Genomic DNA, 25698 nt, shown 5'->3' with positions numbered 1-25698 from the left:
GACCGTCTCCTGCGACCGCTTCAGTCGCAGCGCATCGCCCAGCAGCATCTCGCGCACACCCGGCCTGTGTATGCGCTCCCAAGACGCCATCCCCTGGGCTGCAAAGTGTGGATGAAGGAGATCTTCCCGAGCCACGGTCTCTCAGCTGCCGGGCTGCCGAAACCCGAGAGCTCTGCTTTCGTCCTCCCCACTTCGCGGACCCCCAGGAAATCTCGAACGCGCAACACAGACCACATACCGTGCGTTTGCTGCCCAACTAGGTAACCTTTACCTCCGTATGTACAGTACCTGCCTCCTCGGCCGAGCTACTGGGTAATACGCGACATCAGCAACAGTAAGGCGGACGGCCAAGCTGAGGAGCATTTCCGTGCAGGTCAGCCAGGTCTTGCTGGTGTGAAACCCTCGCCCCCACACCTTCCTCACCACCCCGCGGCCCTGTCAGACCGCCCTCCGTCGATTTCCTCGAGCCTACCACACCTCTCATCGCGCGCCCGCAGAGGTATCTGAGAGGTACTGCTGAGTCAAAGTCACGGGGTCTGCCGGCTCCCCTGTTTAGCCCTCTCTTCCCACCCCCCGGCGCTGGCGTTGTCCGCTCTCGTGCTCCATGCTGCCGCGGTGAGCTTGCCTGCTGCCCTGTTGCTTGGACTTCGCCCTGCCCGCCGCCACCTGGTCCGGATAGTGTTCATGTGCATGCATATATAAGACCCCAGCCATGGACCGCGCGGCGCCCGACACCAAGCGACCACGCTTGTCAACTGGCCCGTCATGGTCGGTAGGGGGTTCGCACCACGGCGTATCACTGCTTCATCCCACCCCGTCTCCCACCACTGGCCAGTTGCCTCACCACTCCCCGCCGTCGGGCCAGTATCAGCAACACTCACCGCTTTCCTTCTCGCGCCCTCACCACCCCGGTGATCCTCCTCCGCCTCCGCCGCCGGCCCGCCCTCCTTCCGCATCGCACACCCCGATCGACGACCGACGGCACCATGACCCCGACCGGTTTCCGCCAATGCAAGAACACAGGCAACCTCCGCGCTCCCCGGTACACCCGCCATACCCACCATATGGCCCCAGAGAGCCGCTGATCAAGACGGACCCTTCCGAGGATACGCTCCCGCAACTGCGCAGGCCCCTCTCGACGGGCGCCGGCGTCGCGGATTCCATGACGCCCGTGACGCCGCATTCTGCTGGCCCGCCGCCACCACCGCCGCCGCCGCCGCCGTCCCACTCCCAGTCGTACGGCGAAGATAGACGGCATATGAGTTACGACAGCGGTCCGCAGCCCATGTACAGTCGGCAATCGAGCTATCAACCTCCGACCCCGCTGCCGCAAGCTCAGCCGTACGAGTACCCGCCGCAGTATGCCTCGCATGGCGAACTCCCCTACCCGATTCAAGTGGCGGCCGCCTCGGGAAAGCGCAAGGCGCAACGAGCATCACAGGTTTGTGCCCCGGTTCAGCCAGCGAGTGGAAGGGCTAGTGGATCGTAGAGTCAGGGTCAGGCTAACTCGGGAGGTGGCTGCGCGATAATAATAGGCTTGTGATATGTGCCGGCAGTTGAAGGCGAAGTGCGACGAGCTAAAACCGTGCAAGAGCTGCAAGGAGAAGAAAGTCGAGTGCAAGTATCGGGAGGCGGTTCCGAAACAGTGAGTCACACTACTACTACTAACTACTCCTCGGCTCGAGTTGCCACGCCGCGCCGCGCCCTTGCGCCCGCCCACTGACCCTCTTGGATTCCAGGCAAGACAAGATTGCGGCCGATATACTAGATGCGCTCCTGCTGCTGCGGGACAGGTTTGACGTGTTTGAGCAGCGCATGGACAGGCTTGAGCGCCAAATGGTGGGCAAACGAGCGTCGACTGACTCTCGGGCCGAGCCGGCGCAGGAGGAGGATGAACGACCCGACTCGGCCGCCTCGGCAGCCTCGGCACCGCCCACTGCCGAAGATGCGAGTTTGTCGTCGGCCGGAGACGGCGCGGCGCCCAGGCCGGACATGAACACCGAGGAGGCGATCACGATCACGCGCGATATGATGGAGGAGAAGGAGGTCGAGCCGGGTCCCATTGTGCCGCCTGGCGTCCCCTCTATCCCGCATAACCACACCACGCTGGCCGCCTTTCTGCTCAAATGGCCGCCCATCTCGGTCCTTGTCCGGGGCATTCTGGAGGCGGAAAACGTCAAGTATGTGGACGAGTTCCCGATCCGGAACGAAGAGAGACGGGGGCTCCTCCGGATCTGGGGGCGCGGCGAGGGTCTGGAGAGCAGTATTCGGGTCGACAAGGCCGATCGGGAGGCTCTCCGCGACGCCGGCGCCATGGAGGTGGTGCATGACGACGTGTCGGATGCCGGCGGTGCGCCCTCGCCAGCCGATGCCTGGGGCGGTATCAGCGGCTCTCCCGGCCCGATCGACGGCAAGCCCGTCGTTGCCCTGCAGACGCTCGACTTCAACGAGACGCTCGTGTGGAAGTACGTCCAGAGCTACCAGGACAACATCCAGAACATGCACCCCCTCATTATCCCCGTCGAGCTGAAGGCAATGGTCAAGGTGTTTCTGAGCAGCGTGCAGCAGAGCATGAACAGACAGCCCCGGACGGGCGGCGGTATCGCCAAGTTCGTCGTGAACACGCCATCATCGCAGCCCGAGACGACAGGATCCAAGAGGAAGCGGTCTCCGGTTCCCGATGGCGCCGAGTCGCCGTCGGGCTCGCCCAAGTCAGCCAAGCCCGTCTTCCAGAGATCCATCAACAACGCGCTCGTCTTGTTGGTGCTTGCACTGGGAAAGATTTGCCTGCACAAGGACAGGATCCCCGACGTGGTGCCTGTCAGCGAGCCCGTACACAGCTCGCCGGCAGTACGGAACGGCTACCCGGCTTCCCCCACGCAGGCCTCGTCGCCCTCGCACTCCTCACAACCCTCCCCCAAGGAAGGCTCCGAGCGGCCGCCGGGACCCAGCCGGCGCTCTTCGTTTCAAGGAGCGGGGGGGCCATCTGCCAAGGGAGGGACATCCCTGAAGAGGAATCTGGATGTGATACCAGGGTTGGACTATTTCGCTTATGCCACCGATATCCTTGGGGGACAGCTAGCCGGAACCAGCCTGCGGCATATCTATGCTTATCTCCTGGCCGGGCTTTACCATGGCCAGCTCGGGAGAGTATTGGAAAGCTATGCTTACATCAAGGAGGCCGGGTTTGCGCTGCAGATCAAGATGAGACCGTGAGTAGCCCTCTCTTATCTTTTTTTCTCACCGGCTGTCCCTTTGCTGATCAGGGGGTGAACAGGAGCCTGGATCGATTCAGGAAGTTGCAGGCAGCTATGCACATTGATCAGAACGCGGTGACAGAGAAGACCGACAACCAGCTCGTCTTCGCCTTCTGGACGGCTCTGCAGTTGGAGAGGTAAGCCGGTTTTCCAGTATTAACACGGTGTGTTGGGGATGTGCTTTGGACACGCTGTGACTAATGCGCGCGAATTCCAAACAGTGACATTATCGCCGAGTTGCCACTCCCGCAGTCGCACATCCTGGCGTATGAGGACATGATGCCGTATCCCAACATCAACCTGGCTCGACAGCTGGGCTTTGACGAGCATGTGCTGCAGAGTTATCTTGCGCAGCTGTACCTGCGCAAGAGCCTGAACCAGATCCACGGAATGCTCTACGACCCCCAGAAACCGCTTTCGCTGCGGGGGCCCAACATCATCGAGTACATTCAGAATTCGCTCGATATGCGCTTCGTGCCGCCCCAGTTCAAGTTCGACCCGCTCAACGATCCGCCGGCCGGCGACATCTTATCTGCCCGTCTGCGCGCCAAGTACTGGGGCGCCCAAGTGATCACGTATCGGCCTTTCATTCGCGAAATCCTCGACATCAACTTCAGGAAAGCCGCGGCGAACAATCCTGAACTCCGTTCCGCGCTCCCGGGGCCCCTTGCTGGTCCCGACGGAAGCCCCGACGATGAGATAACTCCGCAGATGATCGAGTATGCCCACAAGGGTGTCCGGGCGTTGATCGAGAGTACACGGGCATTCCACGGGCTCAAGGAGAAGCGGTTCATCATTACCAATGTTTTTGGAACTGCTCATGCGTATGGACTATTTTCAATTTCCCACTCGCGTCTTGCTTCCCTTACCTGCTCCCTCAAATGCCGCTCATCAACCTTCTCCCTCATTCTGGACCAGAACAATGCAGCTGACTCGGTGTGACTACATAGGCAATGGGGAAATCTCCTCACACTCTCGGCCGTGTTCAGGGATGCCACTCTCGCTCGGTTTGTCGACGAACATATCCTCCGGGAGCTGTTCAGCCGGACGATTGCCTTCTTCAGGGTCATCTCGTACCCCACGAGCGCCCTCAACGTCGACTTGCGCATACTGGAAGCCCTGGAGCGCGAGCTCTGGGGCGGCAGACCGAACCACCACGTCGAGGCGATGGACCATCCAACCGGGTCGAGCTTCTCTACTAACTCAGCGGGAGCCGGCGGCCCCCCGCTCCAGCCCCCGCCCGCGCCCGCGCCATCGCCCATCGCCACCTCGATGCCGATAGCGCCGCCGATGCCGCCTGTCTCGGCACCGACGGGCCTGCACTCCCCCGTCCACCACATGAGCAATGGGATGATGAGCATGTCTCCACCCTTGCCGTCGCCGCTACCGACGACAATGCCTGGCGTGGCTACGGGGCCTCCAGTGTTTGTGCCTGGGCCTGAGGGCCCAATGCATGGGACCCATCCCTCCATGTTCCCTCCGATGCACCATCACCCACCACCATCAATGTAACCGAAGGGTTGGATACCCGGAAACGGCTTTTGGGGCGGATTCTCCTCTTCCCACCTCTCCCTTCTTTTTTCTTTTTTTTTTTTTTTTTTTTTTGGGTCGGTCTGCTCTACTACTACAGGCAGCGTTTCTCGGCGTTCTTGGAGTTTTCACAAACTGAAAGGCAAAAGGGGCAGGCTACCTCCATCTCACTGCTTCCGTCCGACCATCCGGCTTGGGTGCAACCACGCTCTCGCAGCCTTCCATATCCGGACCCTGAAATAAAATCGGGACGGTAGAAGTGTGGGGAATGGGCGTGGGAGAGCAACTGTCCGTGTTTTCGGAATGTCGGAATCGCTGTGGAAAAGGCATGTGTGTGTGGCCTTCCCCCTTTTTGCTCTTTTTGGGTCTTTTTTGGTCACATCCAACTTTGGAAATCCGCGGGGGGGAAGGGGGGGGTTCTATCAAATCAAGTCGTGCATTGCATATCGTCTCTTAACCTCGGGACCTGTTTCATAGCATTTTTTGCATGGCCTTGTTTCGATTCAGGAGCGGCGGAGATACCACTATTCGTGCGAATAAATAGGTCCTGGGTTTTTTTTTTTTTTAGAGACTAGGTACTACTAGCTGGGAAAGGCGGCTCTCTCTTGCAAATGTTGCATGATTTTCTCTCACTGGCTTCTTTCTTGTTTTTGCTTGCTTTTTTTTTCTGGTTTACTACTACTATTACCTTATCCCTACTCATCTAGGTACTTACATATGTGTTTCAAACTCATATTCCCCTCGGCGCCCGCTCGCCGGTTCCCATACTCGACAGGGTTTGGTCGGTGGGGGGGAGTTTTGTTCCGGCGGTCTTGGGGGAACCACAACCTAATACATACATACACATGCATACAACAAGCACCTTTCCGGCGTTGTCCGTGTACATAATTGTCTGAGAATCTGCAAAGCGGAGGGAAGGAAAGACATTATAACATTTGTCTGTTTGCAAGCCAAGGGGGCAGCATGAGAGCCAATGCACGCAGCCGGGTGGTCATAGATAAGGTACACGATGGATGGATTGGAGGATAGAAAGAGCCAAGCAAGTGAAACATCACTTGAAGACATACATATAACTACGCATACATACATACGTACACATAATTCCGACCCGTGGTGGGGGGAATGATCATCTAGTGTGTCACCAAGATTGGCTCTACGGATCCTTCATGATCAAGTAGTGAGTGAGAGAGATATTGCACAGAACCTCTCCTGTCTTTCCCTCCCTCCTCTCGACCAACCCGGACCCCACCACCGCCGCTCTCGAGTTGGTAATTGTACATGTATTGTACCAATAAGAAAGAAAAAAAAAACCTGGGTATCTCAAAAAAAGAATCTCGTCATAACAAGACCACACACAGACACAACCACCCGTCGGGATACGCAGCCTCGCGCATCAGCTCCTCCAGCGGCGCCCGGAAGGGCACGGGCCCGCCGTGGAGGATCACGTTGGCTAGGACAGGATCCCGGCTGGAGGGGAACAGACTGGGCAGGAGGCTCTTCAGAGCGGCGCCTAGTGTTTGCGGAGTCCCTTTTTATTTTTTTGCAAGATTTTTAGTCAATATCAGGATCAGACCGGGTCTGGTCAGTCAATGTGCGTGCCATTTTGAATATTTTGCTTTCCCTCCCTCCCCCTCCCCCTTGCAAGGAGAAGAAGAAGGGAGGCGTTTTCTGTCTCTTTTGCAATGTGGGTAAACCGGGGAAGAGAGGAAAGGGGGGAGAGGCGGCTTACTGTTGGGCAGCCGTGGCGCCACCAGCGCCTGTACCACCTTGAAGGACCCCGGTGCCGTACCAGCTGCTGCGTCGTTTGGTGAGGGTGATGAGGGGATGTAGACGCGGACGGGGACGTTCTTGAGCGGGGTTGGGGTGTTGAGGAGGCGGTTGTTGACCTTGGTAAACGTAGCATAATCGTTGTCCTGCACGGCGTTCCACAGGGCCGTGCTGTGCTCCTTGGACAGGCTCATGATCTGCTTGGCGTTGCCGTTGCGCACGAAGTCGGCCTCCTTGGCCGAGTTGGTGAAGGTGTCGGCAATGTCCCACTCCGGGCCGTCGCCCACCACCAGCCGCCAGGGGAAGCCGGCCGCCGGCTGGTACAGGTCGACGAGCAGGCCGACGGCCAGGTTGCGCAGCTGGATCTCCTCGTGGTGGAAGCTCGAGCACGGCAGGCCGTAGTAGGCGGTCAGCCGCGGCAGCAGGAAGGCGAGGTAGCTGAAGCGCGGCACCGACACGACGAAGGGCGGCGGCGCCGCTGTTCCTGCGGGTTGCGACATGTGCGTGATGTGCAGGGGCACCTGCAGGCTCCAGAGCGTCTGGAGGAGCGGTGTGGGTGTTGTTGTCGTTGTTGTTGTTGGGGCCGCCTCGGAGCCATCGTGGTCTTGGTGGCGACGGATCCGGGTGCCGGACGCGGGAGAGCCCCATGACGATGTCGATGGTGAGGCCATGTCACTAATGGAATGTCCGCCTCACTCACTCACTCACGGAGTGATGATGATGCTGACCTGAGGGGACACCTCTGGCCCGGGTTGGCGGTTTCCCTCGGATGGGAGGGTATCGAAGTCGGATGTCGTTTTCGCTGGACAGAACGTCTCCAGCTAGCTCGGTATAGCCAAGAGGCCTTTGCATGTCGCGAATCGAATGCCAGGTCCTGATCGTCGCCGGGCTGTGTGGGGCTATCACTAGCACTAAACCCAGGCGGACGGCTGCAGTGCAATTCTTGACCGCCTCAAGAGTGTGGAGCACTATCGGCTCCGTACATAATGTATGCATGCACTGTACAGTATCATGAGAAAAGGAACCTAGGCTGTCTGAGGTGATTTGCGTGGCAGTGGTCGTCTGAGAGTGGTGCTGCGGGGTAGCTTGGTGGTGAGGGGCTCACCTCCGAGCGTGCTGGGTGATGAGGGGTTCTACGGCTGCCAATTGCGCTTGCAGACGCCCAATTCTTGCTGCTTGCAAAATCATCTATGATCGACACAAGCATTCCCGATCCCCAAATGCACGTTGTTTCCCAATCAGCTCTCTTGCCATTCCCGGCCAGTCGCTTAGAGCCCCGGCAAGCTCGGGAGTCTGTCCCAACACCAGGGCAAGAGCAGGTTGTCCTCGACAACGCGGTCCAATAAGCACCTGATACAATAATACATCGAGCAGTTTGGACATACGCTGCCCCGAGGACATCACCTCCGCTCAAATTGGAATATACGCACTCGGCCTAACAACATGTGCTTACCTGTTATGTCTAAGAGGGCGCCGACAGGTGTACGAAGTAGCACATATGTACATGCGGGTAGAGCCAGCATACATACACGGCCGGCGTACACTGTAGATATGCTGGCGTCCGTCACGATTGGAAGCGGCATGTCCGATGGCCAGTTAATATGACAGATCACAACTCATTCGCGTCCTTCGCCATCGAAAGAAAAGGAAGAGAAACTGGTATCTCCGTTCCCTCCTAAGCAGGGCCAAGCCACCGCCAATCCCAGCTACCTATCACCAGTCAGTCTATATGACACTGCTGCGAAGTTACATGTGTGCTACACCGCCAACATGGAGGCCCTGATTCGCCCTCAAGCACACACAGCCAGCAGCCTATCCACCCCCCCCCCCCCTCTTCTCTCCCAAGAAAAAGCACGTCAGCTCAACAGCAGATGGAGCAATGCTGTGTGACCCTTCCCGTGAAAAAGAAGAAAAAAAAAGTCGCCTGTTCCTGCTCGTGTATTACTTAGGTACTGTACTCTTCTCTGTGACTGGTTCTCTTGCGCCGAAGGGAAGGCCTGCTTGTTTTGTTTGTGATACCCCCCCGCCCATATCGTATCGACGTGTAAGCTGGTGATGAACCAGCCAGGCCCCCTTACTACTCGTACCCAGACATATCAGCAGAGCGGTAACATTAATGATGGCAAACGGCAGGTTAAGTTGCTGTTCGGAGTCGTGTTTTTAACCAAAATAAAAAAGGGTCGTAGGAGATGACCAGTGGTACGTATCGAGTAAGGCGAGCGAGCTACTGAGGGTGTGATTGGTACAAGTAGAAGCGCCGGGTTCACGAGTGTCAGGAGTAGGGAGAAAGGGTGAGAACACGCAAACGGCTCATTAGTAAGCAGAGATCATAAAACTTTGAATGGCATGATGGAAGATCTCTGAATATACTATTCCGTACCTAGGCAGGATACCTACCTACCTAATAATCGTGCAAGATTTTGATGATCCAAAAAAACCGCCATCCTGAAATAAAAAAGTTCCGAGTCACCCCCTCGCACCTCCATCACGGAGTAAATAATATGTAGCGGGCGCCTGCCTCCCAAAAAGAAAGAAAACTACCGAAAGAAACCTCAAAACCATACAGTGCAAGGCGTGTATACAAGAATATTGAAGCAGAAATCTCCCACCACGCTATCCAAAAGTCAGGTAGGTAGGTCGTGCGGTGGGGGGGGGGGGGGGTTGGGGGGTTGGGTGGGTAGGTAGCCAAGAAGATCCGGCCCTAAGAAATGCTCGGCTTCTTCCTCCTGGGGAACACCCTTGAGAAGCCGTTTGTTGGCTCGGCCCGCTCTGCGGGTCTCGAGAACTGGTTCGCCACCGGAGGAGACATGCCGGGGGGCGGGCCGGAGTGTTTGAAGAAGTCCGCCAGATCAGAAGTGGCCCGATTTGCGCCGGACACGGCCTCGCGCGGCTCAAACTTCTTCATCGGCCCCCGGGGGTGCCCGCCGCCGCCCATGCCGAGGGGCGGGCCGAGGCCGTCGGCGGCGGGCCTGGAAGACGTCCGCACGGGCGGGACATACCCGTTGACGCCTCCGGGGATGTTGACTTGAATGGGGACGTGACCCCCTTTCCCGGCGCCGCCGGCCCGGCTGCTCACGCTCCTCGGAGCCTGGGCAGGCATCTGCGACGTGACGGGGCGGGCAGCAGGATTGGACGCCGCTGCGTTGCCCGACTGTCCGCTGTCCCGTCTGGTGAACCTGGCCATCAGGCTCGGCGCACTGGCTTTCTTCTTGGGCTTTAACGTGTTCCGCGTCTGTGGGATGTTGAATGGCTGCACCGTCGGCTCTGGCGGGGGCGCGTAGTTGTTCAGGAAGTCGATGAGGCTTTCATCCTGTGTTTGCATCTTTCTTCCGGGCGGTGGTGCCAGATCCTCCTCCATGAGCTCGTTTTCCATCTCCTCCTCATCGCTTAGGTCGATGGCATACGGGTCACGGACACGGCGGGTCTTGCGCTTCGGGATCGGCATGTCATCACTAGTGTCCGTGGTGCTGTAGGACATGGGCTGGTTTTGTGCCAGCAGAGGACGGCGGGAGTTGATGGACGACTGGATGGACGGCGGCACTGAGGACTCGGTGGCACTGTTGGAGGTTTGGCTGCTCCGCATGTCAACGTCGCGCAGTTGGGCGTCGACGGCTTTGCCTCCGACTGCGGCCGCCATCTGATCCGAATCCATGGTGCTCCGGAAAGGAGCGACGGTTCGTGGGATACGGTGGTTGCCCGCGGGGGCTGGCGGGCCGCGTCGGATGAAATCGATCAAGTCGGAATTGTCGTCCTTGTGATCAACGGTGGCCCCGCGAGCCTGGAGTTTCAGCCGGTTGGGGTTGCTGGTCGTAGACACCCGGCCCGTCTCGATGCTGATGTTCGATACGGAGCCCGGGTTCCGTGCTCTCGCTGGGCGCGAGGATGAACTGATGGAAGCTGCGCTGGCCCCGGCCCCGGCAGGACCGGTCGAACGGATAAACTCAGCAAATTCAGCCAAGGATTCGCGCGGCAACCTTGCGTCTCTGGCTTGGGGCCCGCTACTGGAGCGCGGTTTAGACGGCATCGGGGGGATAGACCGCGGAACAACCCCGCCGTGTTTGCCCGTGGCCGTGGGGAAGTTCTTGTTCGTATAATGCCCGTCGGTGACAGAATGCGATCCTGAACCAGACGAGCGTGGTACCGGGCCCGGCGCCGGCGCTCTCGCATCGTTCCGGGGAACCGACGATGAACGGGAGCGGGATCTGTTGCGGCGCGCCTCTTCGCTCTTCCGCGTCTTCACCGAGACCACTGGGCTGCCAGCAGTGATTGACCGTCCCTGTGAGCGTTTGTTAGCCCCCGCATATAAATTACCTACCCTAGTGAAAGCCGGGGAGAAGGAGACGGAGTCCGTGCTTACGTCCATATCCCGCATACTCTCGGGCGTCAGCGTGTACTGTATCGTCTGGTCGCTCTGTATGAGCTCCTCAAAATCCCGCACCACATCAATACGGGACTGCATGGTTTCCTCAGAGGTCCGTACAGCCTTCAGCTTTGCCGATGAAGGCGAACCGGAAGACTGCTGCTGTCTGGAGTGCCCTACAGATGCTTCGCCGGGTCGCGACAAGGAGCCCTGCGACGGGCTGCGAGCACGAGAACGTTCCACCGACACTTGGCCGATTGGTGCCGGCTGGCGCAAAGCCGACGTGTTGGCAGGGGTTTGCCTCCCGGAACTCCGTTCGGGGACAGCGGGCGGATGCGCAGCGGGAGAGGCCCGGGACCGCTGGCTGTCGCCGCGAGGCGTTTCTTGCCCGTGTCTTTCTTCTCGCAGCACCGGCATCGACTCGATGAAGAAGGTGCCGCTAGTTGATGATGCCGTCGACATTGGAGATGATGTACCCGGGAGGACGGTGACTTTAGTAGTGATGGCCCTCCCAGGGGTCGACGGTCGGCTTTGGAAGGTAGTCTCGGCTGAATCATACTGTCTTTTGGCGACTGGCTCAGGGGCAGCCGGCGCAGAAGCGGCTGGTTGGCTGGCCTCTTCTGGCTGAGCGGGAGGTGTGATAGGCGTGATAGGCGACACACTATACTCTTTATCGGCGGATTCTTCGCTCTCCGAGATGGACATGCTTGCCGCTAGCCCCGACTTATTGGCATGGCCAACAACAGTCAACCTGTCGCCTGAGACGCTCTCCAGAGCCTGCCCTGGCCGGTCCTCGGGAACCGGAGGGGTCACTGTGCGGCTGGTGCGCGCTGAGCTCGAGTGGCGGGTCGATTCGGTCACAGCCACAGAGTTGCGCCGCGAGCCGAGCGCCGGGCTCCGGGGGCTGGTGACCTCAATCAGACGAGCCGAATGGATGCTCGGTGTCCGGACCGGTAGGTTGGTGATGATGCTGGGGGGTTTTCCTTGTTCGACGGATGAATTTGACGGAGTCCGGCCGACAATGGAGACTCTGGCCGACGTTACAATCCGCGGCTCTTCAATGGATATCTCGTCGTCTTCGTCCTCTTTCAAGTCATCTTCCTCAGTGACGTCCGCTTCATTAGGATCTGCTGCATCTGCTTGGGCAGTCGAGAGAGCGCCAGCCGCTGCCTGGCTCTCCGCCGGGGAGACAATCGTGGATGCCTCCGTACCGGCTTCGTCCGGCTGTGCTACCTCAGCAACGGCATAACGCGCAAGGGTAGACGCTGGCAGCGAACTTGAGCGTTTCCTGGGCGCTTGCGGTGGAGATGTCGTCGACGTCGTGAGCTGGCCAGGTGTGGTGCTAAACGGCGGGAATATTAGGCTCTTTGGACGGCTTCGCCTGCTCTCCTCTTCCGCGCGGTTCCTCTCTTTCTCCTTCTCTTCATCAGCGTAGTGCGCGAGGCCTGGCACTTCGATTTCCGCAATGTCATTCGGTCCCAGTGGCAGGGGGATACCAGCAGCAATCAGATACTCCTCCACGGCATCATGATCGGGCGCCTTCCCTTGATTATGAGCCTCGCTCTTCCCCTGCTCAGTTTCCGCATCGGGTTCTGGAACAGTGGCCGGAACGGCGAGCTCAGCAGCGCTGCTCGTTGAGCGCAGATGACTGCCTGCCGAGTGCAACGAGTCCCTGGAGAAGGATCGCGCCAGGCGGTCCATGGCCCCAACACCGGGCGACCGGATCTTCTTCTTCCACGATCTCCACAGGCGGCCAAACGTCCGGTCAAGCGCAACGCGCTCCATGTCAAGCTCCTCGACGACAATCCTGTCGGCGACGCCGGTGGGGCTCCGCGCGCCATCCTTGAGGTCCTTCTCGTACTTCAGGCGCATGCGGTGGTACGCTGCTTGACCCGCGACAATCAGCGCCTGCTCGCCCATGAATTCCAGGATGGACGTCAAGAAGATGGCGACAGCAGGAGAGACGGTCTCGGAGAAGCGGCCATCGGGTCCGGCATCGAGATGCCCTTGCTCCATGTAGTAGTCCTCGTCCTCTTCCTCCATGTCTCCCAGCGACGAGTACACCATGCAACGGAGGCGCGTCCTCTTCCAGGCCAGCTCCAAATCCCAATCCGTCGGCGCCCCGGAATTGCCCGTCTGCGGCCCCTCTTCGTCGTCTCCGCCCAGGTACTCCCGCAACTCTTCGTCCGCCTGGTTGATTGCATCCTTGGCGAGCTTAGGCTTCAGGACTTCGGTCACGGCCGGTCGCAGGGTGGACAGGGCAGTTGAGCGCGACGTGCAGAGAAAGTTGAAGAGCAGTTGATCCAAGAAATTGTTGACCAGCTGCAACGCGCCGGGGGACACGGCAGCGGTCTCGCCCGACGGCTCGATGCCATGCTGGTCGTACCACGTTTCCGCATGGCTGTCGTGGTCGTTGGTGACGATTTGCGAGGCGGCCGACGCAGCAATGAAGGCCGGCTCGGGTGACACCGACAGCGGAGGGGACATCAGGCTGTGCGCGACGGTCGACGGCCGGTCGCTGGATATGCTCTGCGTCCTCGACCGCGACGGCATGCGTGGTGAAGGAGAGACCGCACCTGGAGACGGCCGGGAGGCGGCCGTGTCTAATGATAAAGTCATGGCAGATTGCGGGCAAACCGGACACTGGCCGGCAGATACAGTGTAGGTAGGTACGGTGTACGGGTATGTAATGGCCGGGATCGCGGGACACCGCTGCGGACTGCGGCCCTGCTGCAGGGTGTCAACCGAAGTGTACAGCCGGGGGTGTGTGACAGGACAGCGACAGCGCCACGCATCCGAATTGACCTGTGTTGCGGTGAACAGAGCTTCACTGTTGGAATGCGGCTTGCCTCTCGGCAGGTGGGATGCACACAGCTTTTGCGGTATGGTGCCGCTGTTGTTGCCGTGGGAAGTGACTCCGGATTGGGCCCACGGTCTGGAGGACGGCAAGATACCTTAAAGTGTGATCGGGTCCAAGGCAACGGCGTTTCGATCTCGCAGGGCTGTGCCGGGCAAACTAGAATCTCATAAACCTAATTCATGGTTAGCCGATCGTTTGCGATTCGCTGGCCGGCGCAATTGCGGGTGGCGGGACTGAAACAAAAGCGACGCTGGAGACTCGACGAGACGACGGAAAAGGCAGGCGGATATCTCCATAGCCTCCATAGCCCACAACAAGCAAGCAAGTCAGATAACTCGGGTTCCTCCGATGCGCGCCGCACCCAAGCGGCACATGGAGCATGTGCCATCTCTCCCCCCCTTCGTCCAAGCACACAGCCAAAAGACACGCGGCCGGACGTTGCACTCGGAGCGCGAGAGTGTCAGCACTGCTACCTCGCAGTGTGTCTGGCGCCGCCGGCGCACATTGGAGGTGAGGACAATCAGCATCAACCCGCCGAGCCCTTGTGCCACCTGGCTTCGAAGGAGGACGAGAGACGCGAGCCCAGAGCTTCCAATCCAAGCGGCCCGCGACAGAGGCCTGCATCACAATGCCGCCATAACTTTAGGACACAAGGACAACCTGAACGGCGAAGAAAGCTTTTCGCTGGGACAGAGAGAGCATGGAACGCACCTGTTCAGCAGCGCCACAGACCGTATGAGTAATAGACCCAGAGATTGGCGGTCCGCTGGTGCCCAGTCGGTGTCGCACAGCAGACATGCAACTCCGGTACTGTCCAGGTCGGAGAGCTGAAGGTGTGCTATTTCGGTGCAGTCCGACGCGGTTTGTCGGCGCAGCAAAGTCGAACGTTCCCGGAATCGCCGTGTGCTCGACAGAACAGTGCAGCACAAACAGAGTGCAGAAGAGAGAGGCTGAGATGGGTGCCGGATGAAGCTCAATGGCTCCCTGCTGCCGACGGACTCTCTCATCAGTTCACCTAAGGGAGACAGAGAGATTTCGCCGTCTCCTGAGCTTGCTCCTACACTAGACACTAGCCTGGAGAAGCTCTGGGTCTAGCCAGGGTCCTTTCAAGGGCCGCCCCAGAACACTGCAAGTGTGGAGAAAGGGGCATCTCTGAGATGAATTCCGGCTGTTTGAGTGGGCGATCCGTCCCATGCACCGCCCAGGGTGTCCGTTTTGGGTCTGGTGATCCCGGAAATGGCCCGTTTGGCTGCCGAGGCACCTACAGTAGGGACGCGGAATATTTTTGACTTGCCTATATGCTGTGTTTGTAAGCACATAGTGCCTCTCACATATGTATGTAGAGCGAGAACCTCTGTACCACCTCACTACCTGGAAGGAATCTGGAGCGAAGATCTCGGCCTCTCGGTGTAGGTTCGTTGCCGGAAGTCTAAGTGTCGCAGATGCAACATGAGCCATCCCTGCTGCTACCCACATTCCCTAAATTTACACAAAATGGAGTCGTCTCTTGGCATGGGAAGCTCCGGCTTCCATTGAAAGCTTCCATCGGAAAATCATGATCTTGGTGCTTGATACTGGCTCAGGCTGTGGGAAGGTTTTCCGGCTTGCACGGGAGGCCGTGGCAGCAAACAGCCTATGGAAGCGTTCAAGGTTTGAAACACGGCCCATGCAAGTGATTACCACAGCACCCGGCCATTGCGGGGGATAAGACTATCTCGCACGGACCCTCTGAGCATTACCACAATTGGTTAGATCGGCGCAGAGCGTGGTAGCTGCAGCTCATCCGGTCCGAAACAATTTTTACAACCTACGTATAGGGGTACTTGTGAGCCATTGTTAGTTCGGATCATATATTGTCTGCTACTTCAAAGCCGAATGATCTGCAGTCGATGTCAGACATTTTAGGCTGTGGCGGAAGAGGTGAGGGGCGTCATGAAATTCTCAGTCTCGAGACAACTCGGATATTGGGTGTATGAAGTATACACTAGGATCAAACGAACGGAGAACCACGTGGAGGCACGCCACGAAAACACTCGCAGCAACTTATATTATAAGGCACCCCCAACTTGGAAGCGAGAACAGAGGCCCGCTCAATGACTGATCCGCGTGGAGAAGCCCACCCCCTAGTTATCAAGTATTTCGTACTACCGAACTCCCTCCATTTCTCACATTCAGATAGCTCACGCCAAACCTTACCTCCACTATGTAGCTCTTGCAGTAACAATGTAGAGAGTGCGTCTCCTATGGGGATCTGCAAAAGCGCCCAAGGCCCGGTGTGGTCTTGCTGGCCGTTTTCGGCCAAGCACACTGATCGACGACGCTGAGGGGTGAAGTGAACTCAGCTGGCGCAGATAATAGGAGAGCGGAATCATCCCACACGTTGCAGAGACCACGCCAGCATCTCCCGGCTTCTGAGTCTGCAGATGCTAGCTAAAGCAGAGCGGTGTCGTGATCTCATAAAAAAGTATAGAAATGTTGTGATGGGCGTACGCCATCGTTCATCTATCCAAGTTGCATGCAGGTCAGGGGCCCGAAGAAGGGAGCCGGGACCCTTCTTCGAGCGACGACCAGCTACAAATACGGAGACGGCTATCAACTAGTATGCATTGCAGCTCGAGCGTCCGAACGCTGACTCGGGGCTGACTACATTGGGAAGAAGTTCCCAGCGCAACTGTTGTATTTAAGGTAGGTCACATTGGGTCAACGACTGGATAGACACCTTACACTACAAGTTGTAATGCATCCCTGCCGTGTGGAACATGGCCACATCCGCTGAGTGTAAGCCTTTCCGCGAGCGTCCTCGTCCCCTTGTAACTCTGTGATCTGTCATATCCCTCTCATCTAAGCGGCGTTCCTCAATATGCCGTGACGGCCCATACCAACTAGAAACGAGCACGCCGCTAGCGACACACTCTACTCACTCACATACTGTGCAAGATCTTTTCCGGCTTATAAGAATCGCGTGCTCCAACCAGGTCATCGCTGAGGATCGAAACACCTTACCAACTTTGCTCGAGGGTGTCTTCCTGTTTGTTACTTATCTTCGGTCTGCGAAGTTCTAGTCATCGTCCGATCGAAGACAAAGGGAACAAGACCGAGAGAAAGAGAGACCGGAGGATCCTGCCGCATTATCTTGGACAGAGGGGAGCTCAACAAAGTGACGTCTGCCCGAGATGTAGTGGAGGCGCCGGGTGAGGACGGGAAACACGCGGAGAACGCTGACTTGACTTTTCCACGGGTTCCAGATAAATATAATCTGGGATCCTGCCGGAGAAGATGGAGGTACGACATGCATCAAGTCCGAACCGACCCCCCAAAGGTGAGCCAACCTTCCACTTCCGTCACTGGTAAGCTTGAGCAACAGATTGATGTCAGAGACCGCTCATCCAGCTCTCGCAGGATCTTTGGACAGATGCTCGGGGCGCCATCGCGGTATATGACCTTGCCTATGGTGAACAGTGATGCCACGGTGGGATTCGCGTACTAACACGCGGAGAAGAGATAGGACAATGTCTCAGGTTAACCCGACGGACATGTTCGGGTTGGCTTGTGCATGGCGATCTAGTTCGAGAATAGATTCGACGAACACAAGGCACCGGAAGTTTGCTTCAACCTTCTCTCTCCAAAGACCACCTCCCCTACGCATCGTCCCGGCGGACTCAGGTGTACTCATGGAGAATGCCATTTTCCGAGACACCCCTATCGCGCCACCTCAAAAAATCGCACCTCCCAGCCAGCCGGTGCACCGTTGCGCACCAAGAATCGCAATCCTCTGAAATCTGGTTGAATGGCTTGAGTGTGATTTCCTGTCCGACTGACAATCCATCCTCGCAAAACTCGCAAAAGGGAATGGCAGCCCCATGCTTTTCCTCTCCAACCAAAGATGCTCTGTGAGCCGCCCAACCCCCGCAAGATGCTCGCTCCTGTAACTCGATAACGGGAATGGATACATTTTCTAGGCCGTAAACCCCGATGCACCTCCGTCTCAATCTTCCGGCACCCCCGAGAACAACCCTACACGCATGCGGTGGCTCTAATCGACGGGTATAAGAAGCGGTCCAAGACACAGGCAAAAACCAAGCACGGGAGGGAAGGAGTGGACTCACGAAGGGTAGTTTCGGAATTATGACGGCCAAGACAGCTAGGAAATTAATGGTAAAGTACGCCATGTCGTAGTGGGTGTAATGTGTGCTCAGGAGGAAGAGCATGATGGGTACACTGAGCAAAAACTTCTTGGTAGGCGTGTATTGGGCTCCGTCGTCGATTTGCTCCCACATGTTCAGGTTGTCGAAGGCGCCCCCGTTGAACTCGAAGGGCACTCCACGGACGTGGTGGAACATGATATACGAGCCGAACATGTACGTGATGTTGGTCAGCGTCCATGATGTCTCCTGCGAGACCCCGGGGATGGTGTCGTAGAATATCTTCAGGCAGATAATCAAGACAAAATGGATGGTCCAGGCCCCTATCGAAAGAAAACGTTGTCAACGGGTTGAGTCCTCATACTGAACGCTTGGGGCGATGCTCCGCTGGCGGACGCATTGCCAGCAGCATGGACCCTAGCGTACCTTTTGCGTTGACCCAGTTCGCGTTCAGATTCGGCAGAGCAGACTGGTCGCTGAGCTGCTCAATGGGCTCGGGCGGTTCGTGGTAGACCTGGAGGATGCTACTAGATCTCCTCCTCCTGCCAGTCTTGTCCGTCATCCTGCCCTGCGTATCTCCACGGCGCGGCGCGTTCGTTGCCGCGTCGTAGGTGACGGTGCGAGAGAGAAGTATTGGGGAAGACAGTTTGGCGGTGTTTGTGTCGCCGCGGAAGTGCGACGTTCGAACGGATAGTCGAGATGGGATCGCTGGGTGGGTGGCAGAGTGAGCGGGCGGACTACACGGGCATCCGAGCTCAATCCCGATGTTACACGGCGGCGGGTGATGCGGCCACGGGTCTTCGTGGGCGGTATGATGTCACAACTGCGAAGTGTTCGAGCTCGAGAGCGTCCGACGTTTTGGTCAGGTGAAAATAACCCACCCGATCGTAGAGCGGGCTACCGGCGTTTGGGACACAGGGAGAGCTAACTGTGTGCGACGGCAGCCGCGATCGAGTGAAAGCCGGTGTCGCTAATGGGGCCGGTGACGCTTTGAAGCGGACGTGGCCTACGGTAACTATTGGACAACTGGAATCAGCACACACAGCGCCTCGAAGCGGCTCGGGTCCCGCGTTGCAAAGATGCGCCGAGTAGCGACGTCGAACACCGTAAGAGAGCGTTTGGAAACAAAAGCTGGAGCAACAAAGGACAACGTTGCTCGCGTTCACAGGCAGGCTGAACTTTGAGGAGAAAGAAGAGGCGACGGAAACCGAGAAGCTGTCGATGCAGGCGACAATCTGGCCAGAATCTCCCCCAGACATCAAGGGGCTCAAAGATTAGGACACATGTACCTCAGCGCTCGTAAATTGCCCCGAAATTGGGGAAGGCCAAGGCTGGAACTGGCCTGCAGAACATTGAGCACTAACATTTCAGCTAAGCTTCGCTGTCGTATGTAACGTACGCATGTGGGGCTTGATTCCCCTGTGGCTTAGCTCACGAGAGATTTGGTGCAGTGGAGCCGGCAAACCAAAACCTCGTCTTCCAAACCCATACCAGTTATTCCGTACTGTGACAACCAGCGAGTCCAGTCGAGAATAGGACGGCCATCGCTTCAGCTTCCGCGAGATTCACGATACAAATCGGAGAACCTGGAAGGAAGTTTAACTCTGGAGGGAAGTGGCAGAGATGGGCGGGCCCTCGCCCCGGCTTTCAGCAAACAAGAAACGCCCAGCTTCCAACGCCGATTTCTACAATGGTGATGTGGAAGGGACGAGCGGCCGTCCGGAACAGGGCGAAGATGCTGCGGCTCGGTCTCCAAAACGGCTGAAAGGGCTCGACTCTTCGAAAGAAGCTGAGGACTCAGCTCCATTGTTGCCAGGTGTTGAGCCATCAGGGGCTCGGAGCCCCACCGCTGCACCTGCAAAGGCGCACAGTGGATGGAATCAGGGTATTAATGGAGGTCTGCGGACGTCTTTCGCTGCCTCGAGCAAGGAGAAGTTCCGCAAGCCGCCAAGGCAGCGGGCCCCGGAATCTCCTGGGCGGCCACCTGCCGAGCCGGCGAATGCCAGCGATTTGGCTACGTCTCGAGAACCACCCAAGGACCCTCCGAAGGAAGACGAACACTTGCAGGATACCGAGCCAGAGCAGCAAAGTGACAAGCCAGAGAAGCAGAATATGGAGCCGGAGCAGCACATTGACGATAGCGCGTCAACAGGAAGCAAGGAAGCAGCATCGAATGGGAACCAGGAAGCTAACGAGTGGATGATTCCGCCACCCCAGCCTGCGTCCGCGTTTGAGATCTCACACAAGAACCAACGTGGCTGGGAGGAGATATTCGTGGCATGGTGCCGCTCGCTGGCCAAGTTGAACGAGGGGAAGATCAAGGCCAGCACCCCTCGAGAGCGAAATCGCGTGGCCGACGCATATCTGAGATGGGTTGGGGGGATAGACGGAGTGTCTAGGATGAAGGCATCTACTGCCAGGCGGGAGGCGCTGCAGTACGCACAAAACAACAGTGCATATCTAGCCTCCATATTCTCTGCCGCACCCCCTCCCAGCGAACCCCCAGCCGTGGGATCAGCTCCGCTGCCGCAGGGGAACTCCACGCCTTCTCCAGTGACCCCAGTCTCCAATGGACTCGACGATGTGAGTGTTAGCCAGCTTGAGGGGGAAGACACAGCATACCGAGAGCGATACTTTCCCGGCATCGGTCTCGATGAGACGTTTTGCGCCATGTGCGCATCTCACGGGCACGCCACGGTCGAATGCCCTCAGATGACGTGCCGCTTCTGTCACGTGCGGGGGCACCGCTCATTTAGTTGCCCAACGCGTCTTCGATGCACGAAATGTATGCAACTCGGGCATGCTAAGAAAGACTGCAGGGAGAAGCTAAAGCTGGCTTCGGGGGAGATGGAGTGCGCGTTCTGCCAGTCGCATGACCATGTCGACGCGTCCTGTCACGAGCTGTGGAGGAGCTTCGTCTTCAACCCAGACACAGTACGCAAGGTCCAATCCATACCGATGTTTTGCTACTGCTGCGGGCATCAAGGACATTACGGCCCTGCCTGCGGGCTAAACCGACAAAACCCAAAGGAAAGCCCCTGGGAGACTTGGAGCAAGGCGAATCATGACAGGTATATTGACCCAGCCTCATCTGAAGTGGCCGTTGTGTTCAGGGGTCCAACCGTACCTCAACCTGGATACGACAGACCCGACCTCGGCAAGAGCATCGTGCCCCGGAGGCATGTGTTCTTTGAAGAGGACAGCGATGACGAGTCGGAGGGTGAGGTATTCAGTCGCTATAGGGTTGCTTCACGACGGGGACGTTCTTGAGGGTTTACTACAGCCAGAAACAACCTCTCACACGTCACAAGCACCTCTCTCGCCTTGCCGGTCTCTCGCGAACGCGGAGCGGGGAGTCGTGGTGGGAGTAAAGGAGCAAGCACGATATGGCCGCGACGCGGGTCATGGAACTCGTGACCCCCGCTATCCGCTGGTATCCTTCCTCCCATGCCGCCACACAGCTCCCAGGACAACCGGGGAATGGCGGTTGAGAGACCGGGGAGGAGAGGGGATCCCACTTTAGGGAAGCTCAATTTTACTGTATATAGTTCTTAGGGGGTTCACCTTTCGGCCTGGGAGAAGATAGCCCCCCTGAGGACTCACATTAGCTCCTCCCTTATTGGGAAAATTGTTAGCTTCAACAAAAGATACACAGGCAGTACATAGTGTGAGTCGCCATTTCTTACAGAGACGACCTCGCACTATTGGAACGCCTTAGTGGATCCTTCGATGCAGGTACTGCATGCTTCTCAAGAGCCGGAGTGCGCCATTTCCAACTACTTTTTGTGGCATGTTCCATCCACAGTGGATTCGATTTCGAGCCGGTCAGTGGCGGTGAGCCACATCAGGGTGACGAGGGGCGGTCGGTGAGAGATTTATCCGCGCTTGAAATTGGTCTCGGTTGCGGTGTGAAGGTCGAGAGAGGGGTGAAAGTGGGGAAAGAATGGAAGTGACGGGAGTGCCGACTCGGTTGCCCCCCCGCATTTGCGCCCGTCGACAACATCGATCTTCGGGATCGTTCGGTCGAGGGAGACCTGAAAGGACATCCCTAAAGTCGAATAACAGCCTGTCGTCGGCCTTCGAGACGGAGGGGCGCTTAGAATCTATATCATATCCAGGTGTGGGAAGCAGCGCGCCAGTTTCGTGCGTCAACCGCGCGTGTTTCGCGCGACGTGTTTTGCCAAGATGCTGTGTCCACGTCCCACGTCCATTGATTGGGTAGGATGAGCGGCCGGTTCCCTTCCATCCAGTTCTTCGTGCCCCGCCATCTATCGATAGCGCTTCAGCTGCCGTTCTCCACAACCCCTCGCTGCAACTCCTGCAGAATGTTTCCTGTTTCAAGACTTCTCACTGGATAGGAGAAGACGGCCCTGAGACGACTGCAGAAGGCCGCATTGGTGCCATGCAGGAGGTCGGCCCTCCGGCCATTCATGAGGACCGGCGCGGTCCGCCACGTTGAGCGCGGTCGCGGCGGCCAGCCATTCCCTGCGCCGGACCCAGGTTCAACCCACCGTGCTGCTCTGCTTGAATGCTGCACCACGGCTGCCCGACGAATGGGGCAGTGAGTCACAACCACCACTCGTTTTCGGCCCTCAACGGTCGCGGAGGGACGAGAGCGGAGGAACCCATCAACCCATCGCGGAATCGCGCAAGGGGTAAAGCTGCGGAGACTGGCGGGGAGGTAGGACGGATATCCTATCGATGGCTGATCCGGTATAACAGGATGCCCCTCTTCGGGTTGTTTATGTCGATACCCTGATTGAGGTTTTCCTCTCTCCTGACTTCCCCCGCCATCATCTTTCACTTCCCCGTTCGTGGCTCCCTGACGGTGCCTTCAGTGCTCATAGGGGATTGAAGTCATCCCGTTCAACATTCACTCTGCTAGTTCATACATATACATACGCTACTGTCTTGTCTGTGTCCTGCCTTATTGAAGTAGCCGACAACGGACATCTGCTCTCCGAAAAACATATCTCCCTCAGAGCTTTCACTCAAAATACACAACTCTGAATTCAAATCAACCCTCAGTCGCATACGCCTACCTCGATCTAGTTGTCGCCTTCACGATATGCAAGCACCATGGCGACCAACCCACAAGCATTTTACTGCCTGTGGCAGAACCCCGAGATCCGCGAGAGGCTCTTCGAGCTCCTGTCCAAACGGGACATTTGCGCGGTTAGACTGGCCAGCGCGGCATGCTGCAATTTGGTCACCAAGAGACTTTTCCTACGAACCCACTTGACCTTCACGGCAAACAGCCTCACAAAAGCCAGCAGACTAGAGGCTCTGTCGAGGGTCGGCCACCATATCGAGCACCTCACCTTCTACTTCCCCCATTCCAACGCCACCTTTCTTCCTCCGTTGATTCATCCGGAGTCCGGGGAGGAGATTGAGTTCCTCTATCACCCCCACACATCAACGGAATCTGTGAGACCCCAGTATGGCAACTCGGAACTGGGCGAGATCCTGACCCAGCAATACCCACCCCTTTTCCACGCCGCCATCCATGTGTCCTCCTTCATCAACGCGATGAAGCAGATGACCAACATGCGGCACCTCACCATCAAGACGCCCGGACAAGACCCCAAGGAGCGATACCGTCGGGACATTGTTGACTACGCACTGATCAGCTTGCGCATCTCAGTCGAGCGTGCACCGCTCACCAAGCTGTCAAAGCTCTCGCTGTCGGGAGTTCATCCATCTGCGTTCACCTACCTCCGCCACATGCCGGGCTTCGGTGTGTCGCCATCCGCGGCGCTGCGATGGCGCCAAATCCGGAAGCTCTACATCTCGGTCGACTCCTGGGACTTTTCTGGTCCATCACCTGGCCTGGACCAGCTGAAGATTATCGACGACTACATCCGGGCTTTTGCGCCACAGCTCGACAAATTCACTTTCGCCTGGCTCGGTGGTAAGGGTCCCTGCCCGATTGCCTTGTCGGAGGATCCCCTTTTCGCTCCCCCACGTAGCAGCAAGAAGCTCTTCAACGAGGTCACCAGCCCCATGTCTCCTCTGCCGCCGCGGCCGTCCCGTAAGCCGGTGGTCATGTCTCGTCTCCGGTTCATGTCGATGCGGAACGTGTCCATGAAGGCCTCCCAACTCCGCAGTCTCGTCGCGAGTCACAAACAGACAGTGCGCGAGTTCGACTTCGACGACATGCAGCTCATTGGCGGGAGCTCGGACGAGGCGCTCGCTCCGTTGACGGAGGGTGAGAGCAACGATGCCGTGTGGTCTCGCCGGTCAATGACCTCTAATAACAGTCGACCTACCACACCACGCTCGAATTCCTACAGATCCGCAGTGGCGAGTGCTGTTGGAGATGAGCAGCTCCCGATCTCGTCGCCCGCGGCTACGGCGGCGAGCAGGGAGCTGTTCGAAGTTGATCTGGAGGGTATGATGTTTGGCGGCGTGAACGACGTCGAGACTTTCGAGGCAGACGTCGAGGAGTGGGCACGCGGAGTTACCGCCGCCGCCGCTCAACAGGGCTCGCGACCCAGTTCTTCCGGAGCGAAGACACAGCACAGTGGCTTGGAATCCGATATCGAAGCGGCAAAACAAGCCAGCGAAACGTTCACCACCAAGTTAAAGAAGCGTCGTATCGTTAAGAAACCGCGGAAGTACGAAGAAGAAGAAACGGTTGAAGACAGAGCTAGCCCTAAAAGCGGGGAGAGAAGGAGCGAATGCCGCAGCGTCCTCCGGCGGCACCACAGCCACGACAGCAGCAGCAACAGGAGTCACCACAAGCACTCTCGCAGTGATGACACGAGTGACCGGCCTTCAACCAGTGACTCACACCGGCGACACCGCCGCCTTCGCCGGCACCACTCGGCGGAGACTTACGACCTACCGTTCATGCCCGAAGTCATCGGCACGGACGACGAGACTTGCCTGCAGCCGCAAACGCCGCGGCCAAAGATGGACATCAGCGTGCCCATCCTGAACCCGGATCCGCTTCCCGTGATGTTGCAGCCAACAGTATACGACCCGTCGGCCAAGTGCGGGCCGTTCATGAGAACCCCTCATGCGTCGCCTTCGTCGTCAGACAATGATGGTCTCTCCTCGGCCCAGCGGTCCATCGAAGCGGACCTCCTTGCCGAAGCGGAAGAGGCCGCGGCTCGCTCCTCGGCGCTCAAGCGAGCCAAGGAAGCGGTCATCACTAAGCTCACACGTGAGTTTTCCAAGCGGAAAGCCGACGGAAGCAATGTGCGCAACAAGGAATCCGCGGCCGTCCTCGCGGGGATATCGGCGCTCAACCTCAGCATGAACCTGCCTGCGCACCATCACAACCACAGCGGGCTGACGTGCGCATCCTCGTCGAGCGTTAGCAACCGTCTTCGCGAGGGCCTGTTTGGGCGTAGTTTGGCCAATGTGTCGTCTATCGCGCCAGACAATCGCAGCCTGGAGAGCCAGACCGCGTTAGTGCCGCTAATTTTCAGTCGGTCCTAGGGGCCGACGCCAGGCTTACTGGGAGGTACGGCGTTTCGGTGTTTCGGCGAGTCAGCCGAGTGGAAAAGAGGACTACCAAGGACGGGACGGTTCGGGATGACGGGAGACATGATACCATGGGAAACGGAGGATAGTTCCTCGCTTTACGACTCGTTATGACGCTTTCTTTTGTTACATATAAACTATCTACCCTTACATACCATGATTGATGAACGAATGAAGCGATTGAACACGAAGGGAATGGAATGATTACCCGAAGTGAAGCCGGAAATGCTCCGGGTGCTGGAAAATCCACCCCTATGCAACGCACGAAACAATGGAACGAACCCACTTGTG

The 25698-nt window shown here is 57.8% G+C and overlaps 6 protein-coding genes across 6 annotated transcripts; 3 read left to right on the top strand and 3 right to left on the bottom strand.

The window, feature by feature from the left end:
- Positions 1-1162: 1162 nt before the first annotated feature.
- B0T15DRAFT_483608 (uncharacterized protein) lies at positions 1163-4769 on the top strand (the record flags this gene model as incomplete). Its single annotated transcript, XM_062866172.1, has 6 exons — positions 1163-1441; positions 1536-1645; positions 1740-3212; positions 3278-3394; positions 3479-4081; positions 4208-4769. The coding sequence occupies 6 exons, from the start codon at positions 1163-1165 to the stop codon at positions 4767-4769; spliced, it is 3144 nt and encodes a 1047-aa protein (XP_062724966.1).
- Positions 4770-5914: 1145 nt separating this feature from the next.
- Positions 5915-7314, bottom strand: B0T15DRAFT_133257 (autophagy protein Apg5-domain-containing protein). The gene is made up of 2 exons (XM_062861771.1): positions 6517-7314; positions 5915-6315 (listed from the first exon to the last, which is right to left on the bottom strand). Exons 1-2 carry the CDS (start codon positions 7223-7225, stop codon positions 6125-6127), a joined length of 900 nt encoding a protein of 299 aa, XP_062724965.1. The 5' UTR covers positions 7226-7314; the 3' UTR covers positions 5915-6124.
- A 1553-nt stretch (positions 7315-8867) lies between these two features.
- B0T15DRAFT_133239 (uncharacterized protein) lies at positions 8868-13743 on the bottom strand. The gene is made up of 2 exons (XM_062861769.1): positions 10912-13743; positions 8868-10830 (listed from the first exon to the last, which is right to left on the bottom strand). The coding sequence occupies exons 1-2, from the start codon at positions 13531-13533 to the stop codon at positions 9256-9258; spliced, it is 4197 nt and encodes a 1398-aa protein (XP_062724964.1). The 5' UTR covers positions 13534-13743; the 3' UTR covers positions 8868-9255.
- A 3911-nt stretch (positions 13744-17654) lies between these two features.
- On the bottom strand, positions 17655-18605 carry B0T15DRAFT_133204 (ORMDL family-domain-containing protein). The gene is made up of 3 exons (XM_062861768.1): positions 18343-18605; positions 17881-18239; positions 17655-17807 (listed from the first exon to the last, which is right to left on the bottom strand). The coding sequence occupies exons 1-3, from the start codon at positions 18476-18478 to the stop codon at positions 17760-17762; spliced, it is 543 nt and encodes a 180-aa protein (XP_062724963.1). The 5' UTR covers positions 18479-18605; the 3' UTR covers positions 17655-17759.
- Positions 18606-19234: 629 nt separating this feature from the next.
- On the top strand, positions 19235-21464 carry B0T15DRAFT_133196 (uncharacterized protein). Its single transcript, XM_062861767.1, has 2 exons — positions 19235-19302; positions 19368-21464. Exon 2 carries the CDS (start codon positions 19540-19542, stop codon positions 21184-21186), a length of 1647 nt encoding a protein of 548 aa, XP_062724962.1. The 5' UTR covers positions 19235-19302; positions 19368-19539; the 3' UTR covers positions 21187-21464.
- A 1207-nt stretch (positions 21465-22671) lies between these two features.
- Positions 22672-25453, top strand: B0T15DRAFT_132272 (uncharacterized protein). Its single transcript, XM_062861762.1, has one exon. It carries the CDS (start codon positions 22996-22998, stop codon positions 25360-25362), a length of 2367 nt encoding a protein of 788 aa, XP_062724961.1. The 5' UTR covers positions 22672-22995; the 3' UTR covers positions 25363-25453.
- Positions 25454-25698: the final 245 nt, after the last annotated feature.

Source organism: Chaetomium strumarium (assembly GCF_033439665.1).
Source record: "Chaetomium strumarium strain CBS 333.67 chromosome Unknown B0T15scaffold_2, whole genome shotgun sequence".
Classification (NCBI taxonomy): Eukaryota; Fungi; Ascomycota; class Sordariomycetes; order Sordariales; family Chaetomiaceae; genus Chaetomium; species Chaetomium strumarium.
This window is presented reverse-complemented; position numbering and strand designations above follow the sequence as displayed.